The following is a 23,453-nucleotide window of genomic DNA, read 5'->3' on the forward strand; positions in this document are numbered from 1 at the left end:
GGTCTTCACCACAAGGGTCAGAGCAGTGCTGTTGGTTATCCAGGCTGCAAGATCTATGTGCATGCCCGAGTGGACTGGTGGAGTGAAGGAGCGCAGATGAAAACTGAATTAATTTCCCTGCTTTTCTATCAACTACTGACTGCTTAAAGGAACGGGGAAGGGAGTAGGTGGCAGTGTCACTGTGTCCTTGGTGTGCTGTGTGGGTTCTGTACATCAGTGCAAAGGCCCCTCTGATGGAACAGGTGCCTTTCTCACAGTCTCCTGGAACATGGAGCTATGGTGGTGGTGTGTGGGTGGCAGCAGCTTGTTGAATGACACTGACATAGCTCCCATCTCTCTGCTTTACAGGTACAATGGCTTGGTGACGGGCTCTCGAGCCAAAGGCATCATTGCCATCTGCTGGGTGTTGTCCTTCATCATCGGCCTGACCCCGATGCTGGGGTGGCACAAGCGTGCCCAGGACCAAGAGCCGGGTTCCAACTGGTCCTCTCCCATCAACTGCAGCGACAGCATGGTGGCGTGTCTGTTCGAGGCCGTGGTCACCATGGAGTACATGGTCTACTACAACTTCTTTGCCTGTGTGCTCCTGCCCCTCCTCCTCATGTTTGGTATCTACTTGAAAATCTTCATGGCAGCCCGGCGCCAGCTCAAGCAGATGGAGAACAAGATGGTACACGGGGAACGCTCCCGCTCCACGCTGCAGAAGGAAGTCCACGCAGCCAAGTCTTTAGCCATCATTGTTGGGCTGTTTGCAGTCTGCTGGCTTCCACTACACATTATTAACTGCTTTACCCTGTTTTGCCCGAAATGTGCCCACGCTCCCCTCTGGCTGATGTATCTGGCTATCATCCTGTCTCACGCTAACTCGGTGGTAAACCCCCTCATTTATGCCTACCGCATCAGGGAGTTCCGACACACCTTCCGAAAAATCATCAGCCAGCACATCCTGGGCCGCAAGGAGCCGTTCAAGGCGGGGGCAGCCAGCTCCAGGACTTCCACCCACGGTGGGGACGCCGAGAACGCCAGCATACGCATCAGCGAGTACGCACTGGAGGTGTACGCCAACGGAGACATCCACAGGGATCCCGAAAAACAGGACTTCAACAAATGCAAAGCTGGCCTGGAATGGCACCAGAATGGAAATGCTCTGGACTTGGAGACAAATGGGCATCTCCCACATTCCTGCAAAAATGGGATTCTCTCAGATGCATGCCTGAACAGGGAGCTTCATAGTGAAGAGCTAATTGATGCCCAGGTGTCTTACTCAGATCTGGAAAGAGCAGCCTTTGCTGCGGCTGACGTTTCCTGATGAGACATTCAAAGTTTTCCTGGTAGAATTATTTTTTTTTCCATTGGTGACCTCTGCCATGGCAGAAAGGGAGGTTGGGGGGCGGGGGGAGAGCAGTATATCCAGATCGCTGTGGAGAAAGGAGTCCATGTCCAGGACTATTGGATGATCCTAAATACCAGACTGGAGAAAAGCCAAGAGACCACAGAAGTGGACTGAGGAAGGAGGGACACGTTACCCATCAATGACCTGTCACCAAGAGCAGTGCCAGGGTCGAGGATGGCATTCCAAGTTCAGCACTGGGAGACTGCTGATGCAGGGATTTCAGGACGATGTGCTGTGCCTGGGGTTGAGTGTTGGTTTCACTGTCTTTACCAATGGAAATAGAAGCATGGCTGGAAATAATCCCTGCATAAAAAAGATCAAACTGGGAAGGGCTTCTTAGTACTGTGGCCCTGCAACAAGCAGAAGGGGGGATAGCAAAATCTATAGGAAAGATGCCAGGAGCTGCTTGGAGAGGGAAGGAATTTACCTGATGGGAACTCTGGATACTTTCAACCATGGCACTTTGTCTTTCAGTTTGTGTTTTTAAAGCTTATACTGCAACAGGTTGCTCAAATGGTTTTTTTTTCCACATGGTGATAAGGTTACTGTATCTTAAGTTATAAAAGATGGGCAAGAGCTCATATCTGTTCCCTGAGCACTCAATGTTCCAGATGCACATGGCACATGCAACCTCCCAGTGCTCCACTTTGTCCAACAAATCACCAAAGCTGAGCCTTGCCAAGGACTTCCCTTGGCAGAAGGGCTGTTAGCAGGATGTGGTGCTGTGGGCCAGGGCTGTGGCTGTGTTCTCAGGGCAGGGCTGTGGCTGTGTTCTCAGGGCAGGGCTGTGAAGGGCTGTGGGTGTGTGAGCTCTCTGTAGGCTGGTGGCACTTTCTGCTTTCCCCCTGTCTCTCTGCTTCTCCTCCTGAGCTCCTAGAATGTAAGTTCTTTCCATGGCCCCAGATGTGTGTGAGGGGAGGTAATATTCCATATTTCAGTCATCCTCATCCTCACTCAACAGGCTGAGAGACCTTTTTCTTCTTTCTTGGGATAGAGACCAACCCACGCACATACCTTGATCTAATTTTGGAATTCCAAAGAGCTCTATCTAAAAACCTTTTCTCCTGTGATTTCAGTTTTTTCCTGTGAAGCCTGATGTGTCCCTGTGGTGCAGAGGCCAACAGAGCTGGGCCTGTCTGGTTAGAAGATGCTCCTGCTCTGAGAAGCTAAAAGGTGCCAGTAGTATTGGAACTCAGCTTAGAAACTGCAGTTTCTACTTTCTGTAGAAGAGAACAGGCAAATCTGTGCTGCAGCAAGTGTACACACTGCTGTGGTTTGTTGCAGACGTGTTTCACTGCAGTTTGGTAATTTTCTGTGTCACAGAAAGTCTGGCAGCTCAAGGACCACAGAAAATCACATCAGCTTGAATTCTACCTGAAGACTGTCTGGGTTTTGTTTTTCAGACAAATAATCCATGTCCAGTACTACCAGCCCTCTGGAGAGACAGGCAGTAGTGGTCCTACTGCAAAATGCAAAGTCTGGTAATTCCAGGAATCTGAAGCTTATTCCCCAGCTGAAAACATCAGAAATATCCTCCCCTACTCTGGTTCCTCCTCGTGTCTGCCCACTAGCATTTCAGAAGCCAAAGGAAACTGGATTTTCATACTTGAGGAAAGGCAGGTTAGGTTTGCATGTTCTTATTCCGTGTTTATTTTATATATTGTGAACTATTAAAAAGAAAAATCAGTTTCATTATGAAGAGAATTTTTTTTTTTTTGCCAGTTTCTCTACACGCATGTGGGGAGAAGTTTATGATGCTGAATGTGTCTGAGTATGTAGCTGCTCTGGGCTAGCACAAAGCTTACTGTGAGATGGATAAAAAGATGTGGCTGCCACCACAGTCCTCAGCAGAAAGACAGGCCAGTTTGGAAAACAATAGACTTGGTGGTTTAATTGAACTGCTGCTTTTTTGGCAGGGCTCTTGGCCGTAGTGTGACGTGAGAGCAGAGGATTGTCACTGCAGCACCATTAGGGAACACTAAACCATTTCCCTGTGACTGACGTCAGAGGTAGCTCCTCTCTAGGGCGACTCGGGATCTCGTTACTCCTGATCCTTCTTGATGGAATATTTCTGTAGGTTATTCGTGTGATGGCTTCTCTGACCTCCTGTAACAGTGGCAGAAGAACTCAGGAAAATGGGGGGCTGTTCTCTTCAGGCCTCAGCTGGGAGCTGAAATGTTTCTAAGAATAACACAAGATTACATCCGGCACTCATGTCAATAACAATTAGGGCCACAAAGACCCAGAGCAGGGAAGGAAGTGTGGGAAAATACCAGCATTGCTCATGTGCTGGAACACACATGAGTGCAGAAGTGTTGCCTGTTGAGCTTTAGCTGCCATTGGAAAGGGATGGTTTGCACTGCATTGGATCAGACTTTGGACACTTGCTGTGGATTGGTTGCTTTCTATTCCTTCCTGAGCAGCTCCACATTTACTTATGGCAATTTCTTGCTTGGTTGCCCCAAGAATCAAGTTGATCTATGTTGATGGACAAACAGGATTGTTTTGCTTTCCAGATTGCTCTGGGAAACTTTCCTGCCCAACCAGATCACCAGGCAAGCTTACTGACTTTCCAGATGTCTTGAATTTAGCTTTAGTGTTGCTGCTTGAGCTGCCCCCAGGTGTATCCAGTCCCTTTCAATATCAGTGATTCAGACTGAAGTGAGAAGGGTGTGAGAATAGGGTGGGCTGTGTGCAGGAGGAAGGGCAGGGTACAGGAGCATGGTTTGTGGAGCTGTGAGCAGTGACACGAAGGAAGGGATAGCAGCTGCTCACATGCTGGGCCTTCTGGCAAACATATGGCTGGGATGGACCCTCACAGGATGTTTCTGAGGCAGATGATGGGGGGAGCAGGAGCCTTTTGCACAGAATTTAGGACTTCATATTTCTTGTTTTCTAGGGATCATAATTTCAGGGCTTCCTGCTTTTTGGTTTGTTTTCCTTAAAAAAAAAAGAAGCGGTAGGTTCCATCAACGAAGTGTGCTCTTTCCTTCTCCTGGCAGCTCTCCACTCTTGAGAGAAGCACCTGCCTTCCAAACTTCCTAGGACCACTCATATCCCCATTTTTCTTCCAGCTGGAGAACATTTAGCTGATCCAGCTGTTTTGGATAAACAAAGGTGGTGCCAAGACAAAGGGAAGAATGAAGTGACTATCAGGAGAAGCTGGAGAAGACTTTCTTGGGAATCCCAGGTGCAGGGGGTCCAGAGAGTAGGAGCTGGGGTCAGCAGAGGCTAATTTCATTGAATGAGAACTTTTTGCTAAAGAAGTCTGAAGATGCACAGAGAGATGTAGGGCCTCATTTGGCATGAGGGCATTCCATGAATTTCACCATTCCCTGAAGACTCTTAGGCTCCAGAGTTTATTTGCTTTATAAAAGAGTTTTGGAGAAAGCAAAGTTTGATCAGTTGCCAGGAGTAATTTTACCAAGAGTTCTTGGGGCTCTCTCCTCAATAGGGCACTGCTTTTTTTCTGTGTGCAAATAAATGCACTTACAGCTGTGTCCTGCAGAGTCCCTTTCAGACCAGTGATATTTCAAAGCTCTGTGCAAGCTTGAACTGCAGCTCTTGAACCAAGAAGCAATTTAGCCTGATGGGACAGCTGGGAATACTGGAGACAGAAAAGATTTCTCACTGGTCCCAGCTGGTGCTAGGTGCAGGTGGACTTGGACATAGAATAGTCTGAGCCTTTGATAATTTTTTGAAGAGGACTCAGGAGATGCTGGTGGATATAGAGAAGTCTCCAAGGTGTGGGAGACTGGAGGGTCAGGATGGACAGGAATTCTTGGTAGTGAAGGAGCATTTGTAAAGTTGGTGTTTGGGAGGATTTCAGGGGAGCAGGAATGTGCTGGGAGGTGCTGTGGGGTGTAAAGATGATGCTGGCTTGAGACCAAGGTGTGCCTTGCTGAGGAAGGATGCTGGAAGGGATGTACAGCTTACAGCTCTCCTGGGTTGACTTTGTAGGGGCTATATTGACTGAGGCAGGAATGGTTCTTATGGATTATGTCCTTTCCAGATACATTGTCCCATTTCAGGAGCACATCCAGGTATAACAAATCCCCTTCTGCTTCATGAGCATGGGCCCTACCTAAAACCAAATCCTTCCAGCCAAGTTCTGTGGAAGGACAAACAGGCTGCAGTGGTGCTGCAATGCATTAAACCTGCATGCAATACTCTCTGGTGGGGTCTGCTAAGTTCAGCTGCCTAATAGTCAGTTCTCTCCCAAATTGTTTTGGGCATCAAATTGCACTGAGTCATTTCAGCATTTTTTCTTTCCAGCCGTGAGCTTCTGGCTGTCTTTATGGCAAAACACATAAAGAGTAACAAAAATCACCTGTTCCTTATTTGCATGAGAGGTGAGTAACCCTGACAGATGAGAAACCCCAGACTGGGGCAATGTTCTGTGTAATTCCCCATCTTGCTTGCCTGCTGGGGCTGTTCACACAAGGATGTGTTAAAATCAAGACTGGAACCCGTTGATCTGAGAACATCCTTCACTATCTCACATCCCACTGTCTCAGGAGCTGGTGTTCCTGCCCTGTCCTGTGGAGAGGTTCTCTGTGGTCTGCAAACCAAGACACTATGAACACCTCGCTGCACATGCTGTCAGTATGAAACAATTACTCTTTTAATTTATATGTTTTATGATATAGGTGTTGTTTTCCCTCTGTCAGTTACCACTGGGGGGGTGGGAAGGGAGTGGGAGAATCTGTGCATGCAAATGTATTTAAAGTGCATTGACCAAAGTTTTTTTTGAATCTGTGAAGTTTTCATATCTGTGAAGTCATCAGACTGCTGGGCAGTGAGGAGCCGCTGGTGCTGCGGAGTCTGTCTTGGTTACATTTCTTAATAAGCATTAAAATAATAAAATATATTTGTAAAAGAGAGTGTGAGTGCCTTTGTCCCAGGAAGATCCGGCTGGCTGGATCTTTTGTGCAAGTATTTTTTATTATATTATTAGCTTTCTCCATTGATTGATCCTTCTGGAGAGCTCTCTCCCTTGTGCTGCCTGTGCTTTCACAGAAAAGATTAGTGTGGACTCAAGTGACAGACCCAAATGGACTGCAAGACTCCTCCCATCTCTAACATCCCAGGCTCTGTCATCGTGGCAGTAGAAATTGTTCACAGCTATGTATGGGACACAAAATTGAGCTGTTTTCACCACAACCACTGCCCTGGCAGGAAGGGGATGTTCCACAGCAGCACTGAGGCTCCATAACTGCACCGTGCAGCAGCTTTGTCACCTGTGACTGGGCCATCCCACCCTGCTGGCTCTCCTATGTGGCCCTGCTGGTGCACCTCAGGCCATCACCCCTTCAGACTTCTGCCCAGTTCTTGCCAGCCAAATTAGTTTGGAAATAGAGGCAGGAAATCTAGATGCTGCTGTGGTGTTTCTCCTGTCAAACCTGAGCAATGCTGAAGCAGGAGTAATTTCCAGCTTCTTCCAGCTGGCAGCTACTAAATGTGTGTCTAAGGAGGTTAGTAAAAGTCTGTTCAATCCAGGAGCACTTGGAATTGAGAGGTTCTGAAATGAGAGTTCACCAGATAGCCATCAACCACCGGTCATTCCCTCTTTGGGGTCACTGTGCTGTGCTCAAAGCCTCCACAGGGGAGGCCCCACTTTGTGGAGAGGTGCAGGCACCCTGGTGCTCTGCAGCCAATTGTCCCAGCTGTTCAACCAAGTGTGTAATTGAGAAGCTTTTTGATTTTCCCTCCTTCCACAAACACTGTGCGTTTTGTTCTGCAGCATCAAAGGCCCGGAGCTTGGGAACAATGGGTGTCTGCAGGAGCCCAGGGGAACAATGCTGCTACCTAAGAAAAAACTTGGAAGAACAGAGAGAGCTCCAGCCTAACAACACAATTGGCCTGATCTGAAATCTCTGCTCAGAGATCCACACCTTGGCTCAGTCGTTGGGAGCAATCAGAGCCTGCAGGGCTGGCTGCAGCACCGGGGACTGCTGACATTTCTGAGTGATGAAGTAGGATGGGGCTGTGGAGGATTAGTAAGTTTTCCCTAGGAATGGGAGATAATGATTTTGGCTAAAGAGCTTTTTTTTCACAGTATTTAAAGCAGCAGAATCTTCCTTGTCACTTTTGCCTCATACCAGGAAGACTTTGCTGCTAAGCTTAATGCACACAAGTGTCTGCATGTGTTTCAAGAAGTTTCAGGCAGTTAAAAAGCTCCAAGCACCTCCTCTGAGGCCCTGTGGAACTCACAATTTACTTTCACAGGAAAGATTGCTCCAGTCTTGCATTTGACTGTGACCATGTGAGAAATGAGATTCTCTGTGTGTTCATGGGAACAAGACAGACTTTTGCCTGCTCCAAGTGATCCTGGGAGGAATTCCCTTCTCTGATCCCACAGATAATCCCACCTCAGGATAGATGATGTGACTCACTGCAGGTTGGTCTCGCTGATTGTAAGAGGACCTGTGCTCTCTCCTGACTTCCCAATCTCTTCAGTGTTGTTCAGATAACAGAGAGGCATCCCTGGATATTGGAGATGCTTCCTCAGAAATGACCCAGTGGGTAGAGTTGTTGGAGGAGTTTTGGCTGTAAGATGCAGGAATTTCTCTGTTTTGGGACTGCAGCAGTCGCTGCTAAGATCCTGCAGTGTCAGGAAAGTCCTGGCTAGATCTCAGGAAATCAGAATTTCATTTCAAGAATTAGAGTCCTTGCAACACATCAAAGTAAGTAATCTAAACCAAGTTTGGGTCTGAGAGCAGCATAATGATTTTTCAGCAAGTGAAAGGCAAGGAGTGGGAAAAGAACTTTCCATCTGCAAAGTTCAGAGTAAAAAAGATGACAAAGATGAGGTTATGTGGAGTGCAGATCCATACTGTGTGGTCCAAGACTGTTACACTGAACTCCAAAGCAGGGACTGTGGTTTCTGGGAGTGTTCTGCTGCAATCCAGAGAGGTGACTGCAACTTCTACAGATCCCAGGGAAGTTTTTAAACCTGCTAGCTTGGACACTGACAGCATTGGAGCTGCAATTGCTCAGGTTTAGCCAAGGATTTACCCAGAACCTGAGGCAGCTCCAATCTTCTGCCTGTCCTAGGTGATAGCTCATAATGACAATGAAGAAATCTATGTGCACGGGGTATCTTGCTGCCCCAGCTGTTGATGAGATCATGGGGATGTTTTTTTGGGCTGGAGTATTTCCAGGGTATTTCTTCTAATTGGGAGTTAAGCATATCTTGGGTACTTCATGTTGTTGGAGAGCTTGCAGCTGCATCATCTGGGTATTCTGCATCATCTGGGCTGTGAAAGCTTGTGCCTGTTCTTTGGGATTTCCATGGTTGCAGGGCTCTTGTGCAGTGTGGTGATTGCATCCAGAAAAAAGAAAACAAAACCACCACCTCCAAATAAAGAGAATTAAGCAGCCTGGATCAGTTCAATGAAGAATGCAAAACAAGCCTGGGCCATCTCAGGGTAAGCTGCACTCATGGTGCCTCCTGAACCCATGTCCTGTTATTGTTGGTGTGGAACGTGAGGGTTTGGGCCAATGAAAATAAGGAAGGTGACTTGACAGACACAGATTTTATCTTTTGAGATTCGTCATGACCTTTCTTGTGTATAATAAATAAAGTTGACTCAGGAATTGGCAAGTGCCCTATAACACGCAGTCCTGGTGTTGGGACTCGGCAGAATGTTCTGCTTAGCAATGCACTCTGTTGGCTTTGTTTGCCAAGTTCCTATTTTGGAGGTGCTGAAGGGCTGAGCAGTGGCAGATGCTGAAGCCTCCTGCAGACAGGTGTGCTGGGTCTGGCACCTGTGCCCGTGCTGCTCTGGGCTGGGTGAAGGCCGTTCTGACTCCAGGCTCACACGAGCTGTTAGCACTGAGCTCTAGAAATGAGAGTCCTGCCAAGGAGAAATGCTGATTGCAGGGCTCTGAGTGCTGGGCCCAAGTGGGCTCCCATCCTTCCACATTACTGTGTAACCTGCCAGGCAGTTAAGTCGACATTGAACAATATTGCTTCCTGTGTTAATGTCTTGAGCAGCCCTGCCACACACACTGGATCCTGTGATATTAAACCATTCCATCATCCAGAGAATTTGACTGGTTTCACAGGTGACAGGAATGGTAGCTCTGAGACTTGCTGAGTGAGTCCCTGACATCCTGTCTTCTCTGTTAATGTGATTGTGAGCAATCACAGGTTTCCTGATCCAGCCCTGAGATACACAAAGCTCCTTGCAGGCAACTGAAGATCGTGCTGCTGACTTGAAGCTGTTCTGTGCTGGTAACACATCCGATTGTGAAGTTACTCTGCAGATCCAAAAGACACCGGGGAGAAGAGGGCTAGTGTTTGCATTCCCAGTCCCAGAGAGGTTACTGGGGGACAGCTGCAGTTAATTCACAAGCATAGTGACTGATTGAAAGGCAGAGTCTCAAGAGGAGAGCACCCAGCCCCAGTAGAGGGCTGCTGGGCTATGTGGCACCCAGCACCTTAAAGGACAGCTGACTGCCTCGTTTGTGAGGTGCCTGCCATTTGGGAGCAGTCCAGTATTCCAAGTGTTTCCTGCCTTTCTTTATATCCATGCCAAAAGCACTAACAGAATAGGGTGGAGACAAAAAAAAAAAATCTCAGACCCTCCTCAAGATCCTCCTCTAATTCCAGAAGGATCAAAATGCTAAAGGTTGCATTGGAAAAACAGAAATAGTCTTTTCTCCCACCATCGGTAACTCAATGCCACAAGTAAAGCTGAGACTCAGCTGCTTGTTCTACAGCTGTGTCCTTTCTGAAGTCATGGGAAACAGCATTTTGGTTTCCTTCCAGAGGAAATACACAATAATATCCCTAACTTGCACTGAGGCCTTCCAGTCTTCTGAACTAACCCAGCTAGAATTCATCTGCAACAAAATGAAACTCAAGATCCCCCACTCCTTATGGATTGAACCAACACGTAGGAATCAAGTCTTTTAAGCAGAAACACTTTCAGCTTGCTTTCTTTGAGCACTTGCTTCCCAAGCAATTTCTCTCTCATCCTAAATTCTGTGTTTGCAGATGATCCCTCCTTTCCTGCCATACACCAGACCTAATGCACAAGGATTTTATCCAAGATGCAAGGGCTGCCCATGCCTTTCCATGGTTCAGAAGTGCCTGCACTTTCAAGGACTGTAGCAACCCTGTTCCTGCAGATTTTCCCTGTGTGCCTGGACAGGAGGACGTGCTCTCTGAAGTCCCTGATTCCCTTGCAGGAGGATCTTTCCATCAGCATTTGATTTGGAAACACAGTGTGGGACATCCAGTCCTCCCTGGGAGAGTTTAATGCCTTCTTCCTGTAAAAAGCATGAGGCTGTGTCCTGGGGTCGGGATGTCAGTGACATGGGACTGACACTGAGCACTGAAGCCTGTGTGTCACTCAGGTCTTGGAAGAGCTGTGCTCTGTCTGCTGCACAGACACGTTCACGGTCTCCTAGGGAGCTCCTTGAGGACAGAGCCATGAATTCAGAGTTTTCCAGGTGGCTGTGTTCTTTCCATGCCAGATGAGTCCCAGTGCTGTGAAATGTGTCCCTGTTCTTCTTCCTAAAGAGATGCATCTGCTGATGTGAACTTCCAGGTGAGGACACACAGGAACTTGCTCTCCCTCAGCATCTGTGGCCTTTGGCCTCTGCTGGTAGTCAGGCATCCCAAGAAAACTAGAAGTGACTAAAACTTTCTTTTTGCTAACCCTTGGCCAGTGTTGCAGATAGAGAAGTAAAGGCAGTTTTCCAGCAGGTGAGACCCTCCAGGCCAGCTAAGCAGGCAAGAAAAATAAACACAGGAAATGGCATCCATGCAATAAAATAACAGAGAAAGGAGAGGCTGGGAGAGTTTCTGCTGCTTGTGTGTCAGGGGGAAACCCAGAGCTTGGAGCTCTCTCCAACAGGAACAAGCAGATGTTGAACCTCAGCATAAAGGAAGGTGTTACTGCCTGGATGGAGAGGAGAGGAGAGGAGAGGAGAGGAGAGGAGAGGAGAGGAGAGGAGAGGAGAGGAGAGGAGAGGAGAGGAGAGGAGAGGAGAGGAGAGGAGAGGAGAGGAGAGGAGAGGAGAGGAGAGGAGAGGAGAGGAGAGGAGAGGAGAGGAGAGGAGAGGAGAGGAGAGGAGAGGAGAGGAGAGGAGAGGAGAGGAGAGGAGAGGAGAGGAGAGGAGAGGAGAGGAGAGGAGAGGAGAGGAGAGGAGAGGAGAGGAGAGGAGAGGAGAGGAGAGGAGAGGAGAGGAGAGGAGGAGAGGAGAGGAGAGGAGAGGAGAGGAGAGGAGAGGAGAGGAGAGGAGAGGAGAGGAGAGGAGAGGAGAGGAGAGGAGAGGAGAGGAGAGGAGAGGAGAGGTTTCTGCTTTGCCCTGACAGAGCAGGAGTTGCTCTCTAGGGTACAGCATCTGTGGGATGAAGACCTTGGGTCTAGATGTGAGGTGAGTTAGTGCTTTGCTCAGGGCAGACTCATCAGCTCTGCTCTGTTTTTCTGTCTCAAAAGCAGTTCTCAGTCTCGGTGTTGATGGAAATTCTGCTCTGTCTCACCTGAGAAGCCCATTCCCTGAACTCTTCCCTTTGTGTCCCATCTCCTCAGATTCAATGAGCTTATCAGATCCTTCACACTGCTCGGTTTACCCCTGGTGGAATAGCAGAGCAGTATTGTGGTGAGGCATCTGCTGGCTCCATCCCTGTGCTCAGTGAGATGGAGAAAACCACCTGTGGTGCCCAAAATAGCTCGTGCCTGGGCAATCCAATCCAAATGGTGTTGATAGTGCTGGGGGATTCCCATGCCTCATAAAGAGGCTTTTGTTGGGAGGATCTAAACTGAGCTCCAGGCCTTGCCAGCTGTGGAGAGAAGCAGATGGATCTGCAGTATAAAAATAGATGGAAGCAGACTTGTTCTGCCTCTTTTCTTCACCAGCTCAAAGTACAGTCCCAGAGGTGCCTGGTCAGCAGAACCAGAGCAGGGAACTGGGTGCTTTGCAGCTGCCAGTCTGCCTGGAGCCCATTAGCTATTGTCAGAGACAGAAATTTATCTCTCCTCAGACCCATTGCCTTACAGCTGCCATGTGGACAGTCTTGTTTGCTCGCAGCTGTTGGCAGCATGTTACATCCCATTTCCCCGGGGCAACAAGAGCAGGAGAATGGGACATTTCTGTGAGACACCACGTCCCTGAAAGAGGCATCAGTCTGTGGCTATGTCCTCTGAGATCTCTGTTCAGCACTTTAGGAAATGTGCTGAAGACTTGCCCCAGTGTGTCAGTGGCTGTTCCAATAGATGACTGGTAGATTTTGCAGCATCTAAGACCTTTGTGTGTTGCACATAGAAATCTCACATTTTCCCAAGCCCAGCTACAGGGGGAATATTTTGGACTGGTATTATCTTTGTTGTTGCTCCAAGTGACTTGGCTGCTTGTTTCAATGCCATAAGTTCATGCCAAAACTCTGAGGTTAAAACACCTTCCAGAGGCATCTAAAGGCTCATCAGCCTTGGTCTCTTATGTAGATTAAAAGGTGATATCCCTTGTGGGTGGGTACCTCCAGGCCCAGTTGTTCATCCCAGTACTTTCCATTTAAGATTAGAATTTTTTCAACTCTAGAATATGATGGTTTTTGTGCACAAAAGCAATTGAGAGGCTGCACCAATATTCAGTACAGGCAGGACATGTCCCTGTCAGTCCACCAGTCCTGTGCTTGCATAAAATCCCCTTCTCAGCAGGCATCCCCACTCCATCCCTCCCTGCTAACTGAATAAGGAGCATGTAGATGTTTCCTGAAGGGGCTTTCTAAAGGCACTAATTTGATACACACAGGGCATCTTCCTGTAATGAATGTTCCTGAGGTAGGTAATTGAAGCTGACTATGCATGGGTGGGTGGAGTCAACAGAGCAGCACTGCTGGCAGAGATCATGGGATTAATAGAAGAAAATTTATTTTATGCTCCCCAACCTCTATTTGTGCTGTGTTTTGAAGATGGTTGCACTCTTCCTCTCCTCCCCCCCTTTTTTTTTTTCGTTTCATCTTGTGAATCTGTTCTGCAATTTTTCATTTTAACTTTTTGTTTATTTGCTGGTTTCTTCTCCTCTGCCTCATGTTCTCCTGCTTCCTGAAAAGCTGTGTGCTGTGGTGTGCCAGGCAGAGGCCCTGAGGCTGGCCATACCTTTCTACACTGGCATCCAAGGATATACTATAGCTGATTCCCTGATATTTCTTTGTGCCAAATAGCTGCAAGAAGAGAAGAGGGAGCAAAGAATAGCATCACTGGGAGAAGCCAGATCAGAGGCTGAGGTGGGTGTGCAAATAGGGCCCTTTTGATAAGAAATTTCCAAAAGTCTGCAGATAATTTGGCATCAGGAACATTCTCCTTGATCACAGACCCCTGTGCTCTCATTTGGTGCTGAGAGACAGGAAATAGTGGCAGCATTGACCCTTTCCACTTATTTACAGCATTTCCTTTTGCTTGCTGGGGAGCAGAAAGGGTTGTCTAAAGGGCTTAAGTTTGAGTAAGTTTGATTTGCTGAGCAGAGGCAATTGCTGCTCCTATACCTTAGGAAGCACATGGTGGGGGAATGATGACTTCTGGAGCCCAGGGATTGGGGTTTTTCCTCACACATCTAGAAATCCTGGATTGACAGAAGTGCTGACAAGAACCCACTGGTAACATGCCAGTGAACAGACTAGGAAGCATCTGCCCTGCATTTCAATAGCATAAACCTGATATTTAACCCCTGTTTCTTTTTTTTAGCTGCTTAAAGTTTGGTACTTACAGGAATGTTGCAGCCACTAAATTAACGGGATTGAGCTCACAAAATGTTTCATCTCTAGTGACTGTCGTGAGAGGTCTCCACACTTCACTGGGAGCTCAGTGTTGCCTCCACTTTCCACAGTCAGATGCTGGGATCTGGTGAAATGGAGCCTTCACAGGAAATTCCAGCAGCACTGCAAAAGAGGTGGGATCAAAACCGGGGGCTCCAGCAGTCCAGTCCAGACCTCACTTCCATCTCCACATGCCCAGTGAAACCCCAGACACAAACCAGAATCAGGACTAAACGTGTGCTGTGATCGCTGTGTGCTTGGTGCAGCCCAGCAGGGCAAACATCCTCCAAAGCACAGCCATTCTTAAAAACCTGATTTGGACATTAACTTGGTCTAATAATTCAGCAGCATTTGAACCACAAGTGCAGCATGTGTACAATGGTACCTCCATTTTTCCAGGTGGCCACCGGGAGTCATTTGTAGTTTTGTTTTGCGTTGTTGAACTCGGACAGGATGCTCGAGCTGAGGACAGGAGCAGTGAGTGCTCCCTCTGCTGTCTGTGGCCTTTCAGGTTCCTGGCTAATCTGGTCCCTGCTCAGATTAAATGATTTGCTGGGCTGGAGATGACACTGGAAGCTGTCTGTCTGCAGATGGCTCTGTAAAGGACACATCAAATACATTTCTTGCTGTTTATATGCAAGGCCCAGTGTGACAAGCCTGTGTGTGACTGTGAATTCAGGTTTGGACCGAGTGTGATATCCCAATGAGAAGGGATGGATGTGCCAGTTTCATACTCAGCTGAGGAGGGACAGGACTGGGGGACACTCATGCAAGTGGTCCTTCCTGAGGAGGTGACACCTGGGACGTGTCATCCTGCATGAAGCAAGAGGAAATAAAATCCTGTTCAGTTTTGGGTAGAAATCTCAATTCTGTAAAGCAGCTTCTTCTGTGGACATCTCTGATGGTTTATTTCAGGCAGGTTTCTTCACTCCTAAAGGAGAGAACGATGGAGACTCAGACCAGGACACATGACTTGACTCAGCATCAAGACTAAGGTCCTTAGGGAGATGCCAAGAAGTCAAGGGGGAATGGGGCAAGGATTTTTAAAAGCAATTAAGCAATTTGAGAGCAAAAGTGCCTCTAAATTACTCTGAATGTTGAGATTATTAAACTTATTAACCCTAGTCCTTATTTGTTTGAGTGAAGACAGAAAACATTCTGGCTATTTGAACTGGGCAGTGCCTTTCCAGAGAGCAGCAGCAAGTTGGGGGGCAGCCCTTCCCTTTGCCTTGGACTTGTGAGGCTTCTCACTTCATGTTTATGAGGCCTCTTTTTGCTTTTGGAGGGTCTTCTCCTTTGTTTGCTTGCTTTGTGAGTTTTTTTTATCTCAGCACTCTCTATTTGCAAACCACATTCTGGAATTGTGCTCAGGAAGACATTCCTGTGTTTCTCTGTAACATAATCGATCCTTTGTTATGGTGTTTCACTTAGTTTAGGTGCCCCTGAAGGATGAGCAACTGTGGTCAGAAGCAACAAGGTTTTCTGGCTGTGATTGTTCACTGGCCTGGCAACTAATAAAGGTGCTATTTTTCTTCACCTTGGATAAACTGCAAACAAGTCCCTGCATGCACAAGACGTGGAGGTTCAATAACCCAAAGGGCTCATTGTTAAGCAAGGCAAGTCATCCTCTGAGGCTGGGCAGTAGATGGTTTTCTACATTTAAGAAAGGAAATTACCTTAAATATCTTTTATGTTGTTGTTAAGTTTGGCCCTTGATTTGTTAACAGCTATACACATTAAACAAGCTGAAATAAAATATAGCATTAAAAAAAAAAGAGCTATAGAAGTAAGACAAAGGAGAAAGGAGTAACAGAAACAAGCAGCAATCTGATCCTGTATCTGAGTTCATCCAGACCATATGGAAGCTGTGAATTGTAAGCAGGCAGCTGAAAGACAAAATGGTAGTAATTTTAGAAGTTTTGTTCGAGTTTATGAAAGTAAGTGAGAACATACTTATAGGCCAAATACGTGTGGATGAGGGAAGCTGAATCACTGGCAAATCAGAGGCAGGAAGAAAGAGGTGGATGTGGAGGTCAGGACTGGGAAGGGTCATTGCCTGGGATATGAGTATTTTGTCTGATGCAGAAGGAGATGGAAAGGTGCAGAAAGGCCACAGGCACATTAAGTATTTGCAAATTGCACTATGTCTTCCCTCCCTCTGCCCAATTCCAGCCATTGTGTGGAGCAGGCAGCAATGTGTGCAGGCTGTACCCATCCATCTTCACAACAGCTGGGGTAAACTGCACAATCTCCAGGAATATCATCTGCAGGCAGCTCTTACTGCTGCTCCCAGCCTCTGCCCACTAATCTGTGGCTCCAGGGGCTGGGCACACTTTGAAACTGTGGTGAGACAGAAAGTATTTGTATGGTGCTGTTCCTATCACCTTTATATTCTATTATTCTGCTAAATCATTGCTTTGTAAGTAAGCATTCCTCTAGGCCTGGTAATTCAAGATCTTGTAATTCAACATGACTAGAGCATGGTTCTTTGTACCTGTAGGAAGTGAGGAATCTTTCCACTCAGATTTTGCTTATATCCTTGGGGAGAGCTTCCACTCTGAAAACTCCAGCTTTGTACATACAGAGCTTCCCAGTGGTTTGGTTTCTGAAGAGATCTTGCTTGCAGGGGAAAATGACACTGTGCTACAAGGAAGCTTTGAGGACCTGCAATAGTTAACATGAAATCAGGCACATAAGGTGACCAGATAAGCACAGACCATTAGATGTGATAGTCAGTGGATCATTTTTTTGTACACTGAATGCAAGGTCCAAGTGAATCTCTGAAGTGTTGCAATTCCTCAGGACCACAGCCTAACTGGACATTGTTTTGCAATGCTGAGCAGCCCTTCAGTGTAATCACTTCCTCCCTCCCAAAGCCTGAACATCTGGATTTATGGTGACAAAAGCAGTCCAGCAAGAAAGGGAATGAGAAATGGCACCCCTGTGGATTAGAAGAGATACTAGATGTAGTTTGAGTTACAGCACATGTAGGACACTCTCTGGCATCCCCCAACTGTCCCATCCCTCAGTAACAATCCCACTGCTGCTCTCTGTTGGGAACTGCTGCTCACAGGGATGGCTCCTCAGCCAAAACATCTCTCAGCTCCTCTGCCATCACCTAAATGGTGATCCATCAGCCACTTGCAGCAGGAACTACTGATAACAGCCTCTACCATTTTGCCCTAATATCAATTTATTAATTACCTTTCTGTGTTTTAGGTGCATGTTGGTTAATTTTCACCTGCAACTGCCACTGCTCTGGGAAGAACATACAACCCATGTGTTACAAGATATAAAAACTCTACAGCTGAAGGGGATGGAACAGTAACTGAGGTGACCAGTGGGACAATTATGAATTTTGGTGCCTCCTGAAGGAGCTGTATGTACCCTCCTCACACATCTGTACCTCTGCCTGAGGTGCCTGCTGATGCTCTGTGGAGTCAGGTGGGGTGTGTGGGTGTGTAGGTAGGCAGATGTGTTCTTCACTGCTCCTTCTGATTAACACAGGAGGAGGCTGTGCTAGAGGGGCTGCCCAGGCCACAGCTTGCCTTGATGGAGCCTTTTAAAAAATACATAATTTTATTCACTTCCTGGAACAGAGCTGATGCTGCTGACTGTCATGCCAGGCCCAGGAGGAACTGAACTGTGTCCATATTTGTGAGGGTCACACTTCTGACTGCTTCCCATTGTGGAACAGAGGATACAAAGGGTGAGCGAGCAGATAACAAAAATCTTCAGGCATGCAAGTGAAAGGGGAGGTATCCATTTTTTCCAAAAACATTTATTTTTGGTATGTAAAAAGAAGGGTCCTTTGTTCAGAGTATTTCTCACCCAGAACTGCACCTTGGAGAAATCAAGAGCTAGTGCTCATATTGTTGCTAGTGATCAAGAATTCCCACAGGAATTCTGTGTATCTTTGACGTAGGCTCATCCCTTTGTGTGCTGGCTGCCTCCATCCCCATCAATGAGGTTTTCTCTGCCTCTCTCTCTCTTCTCCCATTGCCTTCTGCCCTACCAACTTGAAACAGCATCTTTTGAATAATCATTGTTGACACAAGCTGTCTTAGTTGTAGATGCTGCAGGGGTTGGGAAGGCTCCTCAAGCAAAGAAAGTTCAGTCCTTGGGGTCATGGAAACCAGCCAGGAATTTCTGCTCTCCCATTCCCAAGGGCATGAGGAGCCCACAGAGGAAAACCAAAGGTGACCATTTCCTCAGTTTAAATGTCATTGACCTGAATTGCAGATGTTTTCCAAGACTTTTTAAGATCAAGAAAGCAGTTTTGGTATCTTTATGGAGGATCATTTCAAATTATGGAATCCTATAAAACAATATAGGAGATTTTTATTTGAAAAGAAGAAAGCATCATCACTGTCCTTTTCAAGCTTCAGAGCTTTTTTTTAATCACACCTGATACATGTGTGCAGCTTGTTCATTGAGGGAGCTGGATATTAATGGCCAGATACTATTTCTTGAAATTATGAACACAGAACATCAAGATAGTCTAGAATGTTAGCTTTGTGCTATAGGATCACTGAGAATAGTGTGTTACTCAGAAGGAGAAAGGAGGTGACAGTGGGACTAAAGCTGCCTCTTTTCTCTAAGGGTGATATCTTAACAGCTCTCATGGGAGGAAGGACATGTTCAACCTAATAGGATAATGGAATAATATGTTGAACATATCAGCTTTGACACAGACCATCTGGTGGCTGTAGACACAAATAACCTAAGGAAAACAAATTTGAAATGTTTCAGGAAATGGCTATATGCATGCAGCACAGTGAGGGGGGCAGGAGGGTGCCTGTGTGTAGAAGGAAAGAGATAAAAGCCCCTCTCTTTGGCTGTGGGAAGAGTGTCTCACTCGTTCCTGGAAAGGACTACATTCCTTCCTTAATGATATTTGGGCTATAAATTTAGTACTGTCATCTCCTCTGGACCCACAGAACTCTGCACTGTGAGGTTGGACCAAAGGTCTCCTATGGAGTCGAGCTGGTAAACAGAAAAATCCCCAAAGCCAAACAAAGAATCTTACTACAGTTGGAAATCTTTCTTACTGTTGGAAATTTGCTCAGAAATTGTTGGTATGGTAACTATTGCTCAGCAGGGAAATTATCTCCACCAGTAGGTCATCCACAATCTCTTCCCTTCCTTCCCTCTACTGCCTTTTTGTTTCTTACATATCCTGTCTTCTCATCTCTGTCTGCCAGTTTAAATTCCAGTGACTTGTGTCACTCAAGTCAAGGTATGAGCTGTGTCTGGAGGCCCACGTGAGTCTGTTCTGTGTGTACAGCCCGGCAGGCACATGTCAGTGTTGTGGGACCACCCTAACCCTAACGTGGTGACCCAGAGGCATCACTCCCCTCACTCTGGCTTCCCTCTGCCGCGGCTGGGAACGGGTCACCAATGACAGCACCGGTGACTGCTGACGAGCCTTTCAAAGATGCTGAAAATACCCAAGACCTTGCAGAGGAAAGTCAATCCTTGCAGTTCCCCCCTTGCCTGGGTGCACAGGTGCTGTGTCTCGTTTGGAAATTTTCGGTTTGTGCCATTACAAGTCTGCAGACATTTGTATGGGCTCAGGAAGGACAGTAGAGTGTGTTACACTCTTCATAAATACACCTTCCCTCTTCCTCATGTGCCAGCAGCATGTCAGCAGCAAGTATCACTTTCCTGTGCAGGAATGGCTTTGATAAAAGGTACACTAATAAGATATACTCCATTGACGAGTTATTTCTGGCACAGACAGAACTGGAAGGAAGTCAGCATTACAACAGACACTCTTTGGCCTGGGAAGGTCTGAGAACCCTTTAAACACTTGGCTCAGAAATAGATCTTTTCCTTTTATCTAGGAGACTTTTCCTTTCCTGTTAAGTTAATTAAACTTCTGTTTTGTCTTCCTCATGCCCTTTTGCCAGCATCTAGGCTGCTCATGAAGACACCAGTTCAATAACCATCATTTAGAGTGTCAAGCTTATGTTACTACTGTTTGTTTGCCAAGTGCAGCTGCAGCTGTCTGCCCAATTCCACATGTTGCTCTAAGCCAGAGATATTGGCTTTTGCTACATAAATGTGCCATTGAGTCCTCACAGCATCCCTTCCATGAATTGTCCTTAAAAGATGACAAGTTTTGTTGTCCTCCTACTTCTCTGAAAAAAGGGCTTGTTTACACTGAACAACTGATTTGGGTTGCAGTGGAGTCTGCAGTTCCAGTGAGATATTACTTCTGGTTAGCACCCTGTATTCTCAGTAATATCACAGATATTCTCACTGTGGAATAAAAGAGTATGCTACTCAGAAATAAATTCTACAGCAGATCAGGTTATTCTCAAGCAGAAGTTTCCAGGCTGGGTGTCAGTGTAAGTCCCTGTGAATAAAACCTCTGAAATTCTGAGAGACTGTGTTTGGGTATGGATCAACTCAGTGGGCAAATTCAGTTGCAGGGTAGAAGCCTCTTTGCCAATTCTTAGCACAAAATTGTGCTCCCAGATCAAGGTGCAGCAAATGGATCCCACAGATGCTCCCTTTTTTCTTCTCTTTCCTGCCACCAAAATCACTTTGCAGGTTTATTTCCTTCTGGTCAGTGGGAGCTGTGAGTTGAATGGCTTTGGTGAGAGACTAATGAGGAAGTATTTTAATATGGACAATGTCCTGGTTTTGGGCCAGCCTGTGCAGCCTGCACTGGAGGTCCTTTTGTACAGGGCCTGTATGAGAGATCTAACATGTTTGCCCCAGTAATTCTAGTGGTGGGAAGGGTCTCATCCTCTGTGAGAGAGAGCCTTACTGTAATTTCCTCAATCTCAGCATGAATGTCTTCCCAGAAAAGCAAGGTGTTGACTGTTAGTGGATGTTGCTGTTCCTTTTGTGCTGTCAAGTGTGAAACTAAAGATTAATGTAGCACTGTATTGACTGCTCTGTGCAGGTTTTGACCTGCCTGAAAAATATTCAGTGCCTATCCTAAAAGTTACCTATTTTGTGTCCAGTTCAGTGGGCAAGCTCTAGGAACAAATTTCTTTAAGGTCCTTGTTGAGTGGCTCTGACTATCAAACCCTAAACCATATAACTGAGAGCCAGGGCAGTGTATTGAATCATTTAATACCACCCTGCCACTGACCAAGCTATTGCCCTAAGCTCTCACCTAGAAAGTAATGGGGGCCATCTTATAAGCTCTCCTGGAAAAAATTGCAGTTTTTTGCACGGGATAATTTTTCAATGACTTTTTTGCTCTTAAGGGCAAATTAAGGCTCTTGTATTCTGCATTTGGTTTTAACTTGGATGGCTCTGAGGTAGCTGTTTGGGATTACATTTATGCAGGGTTAAATGACTGAAAATTGTCCTTTTTGGAATTTCAGACAAGCTTCCATTCCTTTCAATATATCTCTATCAAAAGCTTTTCCAAAGTTTATACAATTCACATAGAGCTTCCACTCGGGAACTCCTTGAGGATTCTGAAGATAGCCCTGTGAAAAACTCAAGCCCATCTTTCTCGAAATCAGATCAATCAATTCCAACTTAGATGTTTGCTAATTCCATTATCTAGCAATATTCTTGACAGCAATCGAGCAGTATAGAATTGTCATGTTCCAGACTCTTCCTCATCTCTCCAGCTCTTACATTTTGAAATACCCAATTTCTGCAAGGATTGAAACAAAAGATCTTCCTCTTCCCAGATTATACCTAAAATTCCTTCATTTTGGTATAGACTACCCACTTTGATGAAGGATTAGAACACTATTTATAGTAGTGCTTAAAACCAGGCTTCCTGAACCCGTGGAAAACAAATGTGCCAGATTTTATTCTTTTGTTCTTTTAATAAACTGTCCGTGAGATTCTTCCCCTCCCCTCCTTTCCTGCTGGTTTACTTGCATTCTTATATGTTCAGTGTTTTTCTCTTCTGTCTTTGTTCCAGTTTATCAGCAATTTACACACAGTTGTTTCCCAGACTCCATGATTTCAACAGCAAAAATAACACTGACCTTTTGAGCCCGTGAGGAATCTTGCTGGTGGTAATTTAGCAGAAAGTTACAGTAATGAACAAGAACTCTGCTCTTAAATGTTAGATCACTAAATGTGTTTTATGAGACTTTATTACTTCTTTAATGCACTTCCTGTGGGCCAGGGAGACAGCCATATTCCAGGGGAGGATGAAGTTTTTAATTGGCAGAGTAGCCAATTTGGGAATCTCTTCTGCTTTAAAGATACATTTTCAGGTGTGATTCAGTCCAAGCAATCAAGGAAAATGTTTCTAGCTAGAAAGACAACAGCACTAACAACAGAAGGGATCTTCCAAAGATACATTAACTCTGGAAACTGTGAGCTGGGCTTTTCCTGTGGGAGGGAGGGGACAGTGGCTAAAAGCTTAGATTTCACTGCCCAGATTTGGGGCTGCCTGGGGACTGCTCTGGCCCCAGGCATGCCTGAGAGCAGACAAAGTGTATTGTCAACAACAAACTTCCTCAGTTTTCAGCCACTTCCCCTCACCCAGCCTTCAGAACAGCAGGAAGCCAAAAGCAGAGGACACAAAGCCAACTAGATGAGGTTTATAATTTGGCTCTGCTGCTCTATAGGTGAGTGTACCTATGGCTGTTGGAGAGTTCACAGTTAAGACAGGTCATCTAAATGCAGGCTGGCATTTTCCATCCATATCAAAATCCTCAGCCTCACTTTGGCTTAAGTTTACATACAGAGCTATTTCTAAAACAGGTAACAGTGCTTGTAGGGATTTAAGTAGAATTAGGAAGACAGCTTTGTCTGTAAAGGCAAAAACCCAACCCCCAAAAGCCTCACCAGAGTTAAATATTATTAGCAAGAGGTCATGGTACAAAGGAGTGACTTTGAAACAGAGAATTTTGGTTTTCCTGCATCACAGCACCCTTAAACCAAAGCAGGAGAGACAAGAAGGTTACCAATTCCCTTCTTTTAGCTGTGTATTAAGGAGCCTGAAGCTAGTGTTTTATCTTCCCTCTTTATTTTAGACCTTCTCCTCTCCTACACTTCTATTATGCTAATTCCCCTTCACTGCCTGTCTCTTACACTTGAAATGTTTTGAATCAGTTGTGTTTCAAGATAATTGTGTTATATTTCCACATGAAGCAAGGGAATTTGTGTTTGAGGTGAAGCAATGTAAAGACCTGATTGCAGGAGAATTCAGCACTTTATTTTGTGGCCACTGGAAAAGGGCATTGTAGAAGATAAATTTAAAGGGTATTGCATCATTAAAAAAGCAAGCTTAGACAGAGCACCAACATCATGTGCCCTTACAGGACACATCTGTGTCCACCCAAATCCCCTGATAGG

At 46.1% G+C, this 23,453-nt stretch overlaps 1 protein-coding gene across 6 annotated transcripts in view; it reads left to right on the plus strand.

Moving 5' to 3' along the window:
- The window catches only part of ADORA2A (adenosine A2a receptor), a 28,442-nt gene extending 22,170 nt beyond the window's left edge, over positions 1–6,272 (plus strand). For all 6 annotated transcript variants that reach the window (XM_088175879.1, XM_088175874.1, XM_088175876.1 and 3 more), the window contains one exon: positions 349–6,272. In XM_088175879.1, coding sequence (XP_088032005.1) covers positions 349–1,309 — 961 coding nt within the window. In that variant the 3' untranslated portion in view covers positions 1,310–6,272. The remainder of the gene's footprint in view (positions 1–348) is intronic.
- Positions 6,273–23,453: the final 17,181 nt, after the last annotated feature.

Source organism: Sturnus vulgaris, chromosome 19, assembly GCF_052056855.1.
Source record: "Sturnus vulgaris isolate bStuVul1 chromosome 19, bStuVul1.hap1, whole genome shotgun sequence".
NCBI classification, from domain to species: Eukaryota; Metazoa; Chordata; class Aves; order Passeriformes; family Sturnidae; genus Sturnus; species Sturnus vulgaris.